Here is a 2,348-nt window from a genome sequence, read left to right as displayed (position 1 = left end):
AGCCGCTACGAAACATCTACAGACTCCTACGGACATTCTCCGAGTTTGAATCAAGGGAGAACTCGGGAGTAACTCAGGAAAGTGGGACAGGCCCCTCTCTCTCTCTCTCTCTCCATCCCTCCCTCATCCTGCTAGTCTTACTGTTCACATCTCTTTGTTATCACCTCCCCCACAGCCAGCAATGGACCATTGTGGGCTCCACCTTTGACTTGGCTAATGCTGTTGGCTCTGAGATAACCATATAACAATTCCAGCACGGAAACAGGCCATCTCGGCCCTTCTAGTCCGTGCCCAACACTCACTCCCACCTAGTCCCATCTACCTGCACTCAGACCATAACCCTCCATTCCTTTCCCGTCCATATACCTATCCAATTTATTTTTAAATGATAAAATCGAACCTGCCTCCACCACCTTCACTGGAAGCTCATTCCACACAGCTACCACTCTCTGAGTAAAGAAGTTCCCCCTAAACTTCTGTCCCTTAATTCTCAAGTCATGTCCGAACCTCTTGTTTGAATCTTCCCTACTCTCAGTGGGAAAAGCTTATCCACTCTGTCAACTCTGTCTATCCCTCTCATCATTTTAAAGACCTCTATCAAGTCCCCCCTTAACCTTCTGCGCTCCAAAGAATAAAGACCTAACTTGTTCAACCTTTCTCTGTAACTTAGTTGCTGAAACCCAGGCACCTTACGATATGTTCCGTACCATAGAAACATAGAAACATAGAAATTAGGTGCAGGAGTAGAGGCCATTCGGCCCTTCGAGCCTGCACCGCCATTCAATATGATCATGGCTGATCATCCAACTCAGTATCCCGTACCTGCCTTCTCTCCATACCCTCTGATCCCCTTAGCCACAAGGGCCACATCTAACTCCCTCTTAAATATAGCCAATGAACTGTGTGGCCTCGACTACCCTCTGTGGCAGAGAGTTCAAGAGATTCACCACTCTCTGTGTGAAAAAAGTTCTTCTCATCTCGGTTTTAAAGGATTTCCCCTTTATCCTTAAGCTGTGACCCCTTGTCCTGGACTTCCCCAACATCGGGAGCAATCTTCCTGCATCTAGCCTGTCCAACCCCTTAAGAATTTTGTAAGTTTCTATAAGATCCCCCCCTCAATCTCTTAAATTCTAGCGAGTATAAACCAAGTCTATCCAGTCTTTCTTCATAAGACAGTCCTGACATCCCAGAAATCAGTCTGGTGAACCTTCTCTGCACTCCCTCTATGGCAATAATGTCCTTCCTCAGATTAGGGGACCAAAACTGTACGCAATACTCCAGGTGTGGTCTCACCAAGTACCATCTCAAGCCTCCAGTTTCCCTCTCCCCCCCCCAGTGTGTTCGGTCCACCAAGGCCTACATCATATCCTGACCTCACACCATTTTAACTCCCCTTCCTATTCGCATACTGACCTCTCTGTCTGTCCTGGGCCTCCTCCATTGAGGACATGGGCAGACGGGAGGATCAACACCTCATCTTCTGTCAGAGTAGCTTCAAACCCAATTGTCCAAAGCTGTCTCATACCTTCCATTCTTCTCTCTGGACTTTGCTGTAACCACCTCACCTGCGTCCACCTACCCCCTGCCACCCTTTGCCCTGTCTCTCCCCTCTTCCAGATTTGTATCCCTCCCCCCGACTCTCAGTCTGAAGAAGGGTCTTGACCCGAAACCCCCACTCTCCAAGTTCTCCACACAGATGCTGCCTGACCCACTGTGTTACTCCAGCACTCTGTGAAACGTCACCTATCCATGTTCTCCACAGATAGAAACATAGAAACATAGAAATTAGGTGCAGGAGTAGGCCATTCGGCCCTTCGAGCCTGCACCGCCATTCAATATGATCATGGCTGATCATCCAACTCAGTATCCTGTACCTGCCTTCTCTCCCAACCCCCTGATCCCTTTAGCCACAAGGGCCACATCTAACTCCCTCTTAAATATAGCCAACGAACTGTGGCCTCGACTACCCTCTGTGGCAGGGAGTTCCAGAGATTCACCACTCTCTGTGTGAAAAAAGTTCTTCTCATCTCGGTTTTAAAGGATTTCCCCCTTATCCTTAAGCTGTGGCCCCTTGTCCTGGACTTCCCCAACATCGGGAACAATCTTCCTGCATCTAGCCTGTCCAACCCCCTTAAGAATTTTGTAAGTTTCTATAAGATCCCCCCCTCAATCTCCTAAATTCTAGAGAGTATAAACCAAGTCTATCCAGTCTTTCTTCATAAGACAGTCCTGACATCCCAGGAATCAGTCTGGTGAACCTTCTCTGCACTCCCTCTAGGGCAATAATGTCCTTCCTCAGATTTGGAGACCAAAACTGTACGCAATACTCCAGGTGTGGTCTCACCAAG

At 48.2% G+C, this 2,348-nt stretch overlaps 1 protein-coding gene across 1 annotated transcript in view; it reads left to right on the top strand.

Annotated features, from left to right (window-relative positions):
- Positions 1-1,448: 1,448 nt before the first annotated feature.
- LOC116969829 (neural cell adhesion molecule L1-like) overlaps positions 1,449-2,348 on the top strand; it is a gene marked incomplete at its 3' end in the record, with an annotated part of 5,882 nt that continues 4,982 nt past the window's right edge. The window contains exon 1 of the mRNA XM_033016611.1: positions 1,449-1,488. Coding sequence (XP_032872502.1) covers positions 1,449-1,488 — 40 coding nt within the window. The remainder of the gene's footprint in view (positions 1,489-2,348) is intronic.

The sequence above is a fragment of the Amblyraja radiata genome, unplaced genomic scaffold, assembly GCF_010909765.2.
Source record: "Amblyraja radiata isolate CabotCenter1 unplaced genomic scaffold, sAmbRad1.1.pri scaffold_1304_ctg1, whole genome shotgun sequence".
In the NCBI taxonomy this organism is placed as follows: domain Eukaryota; kingdom Metazoa; phylum Chordata; class Chondrichthyes; order Rajiformes; family Rajidae; genus Amblyraja; species Amblyraja radiata.
This window is presented reverse-complemented; position numbering and strand designations above follow the sequence as displayed.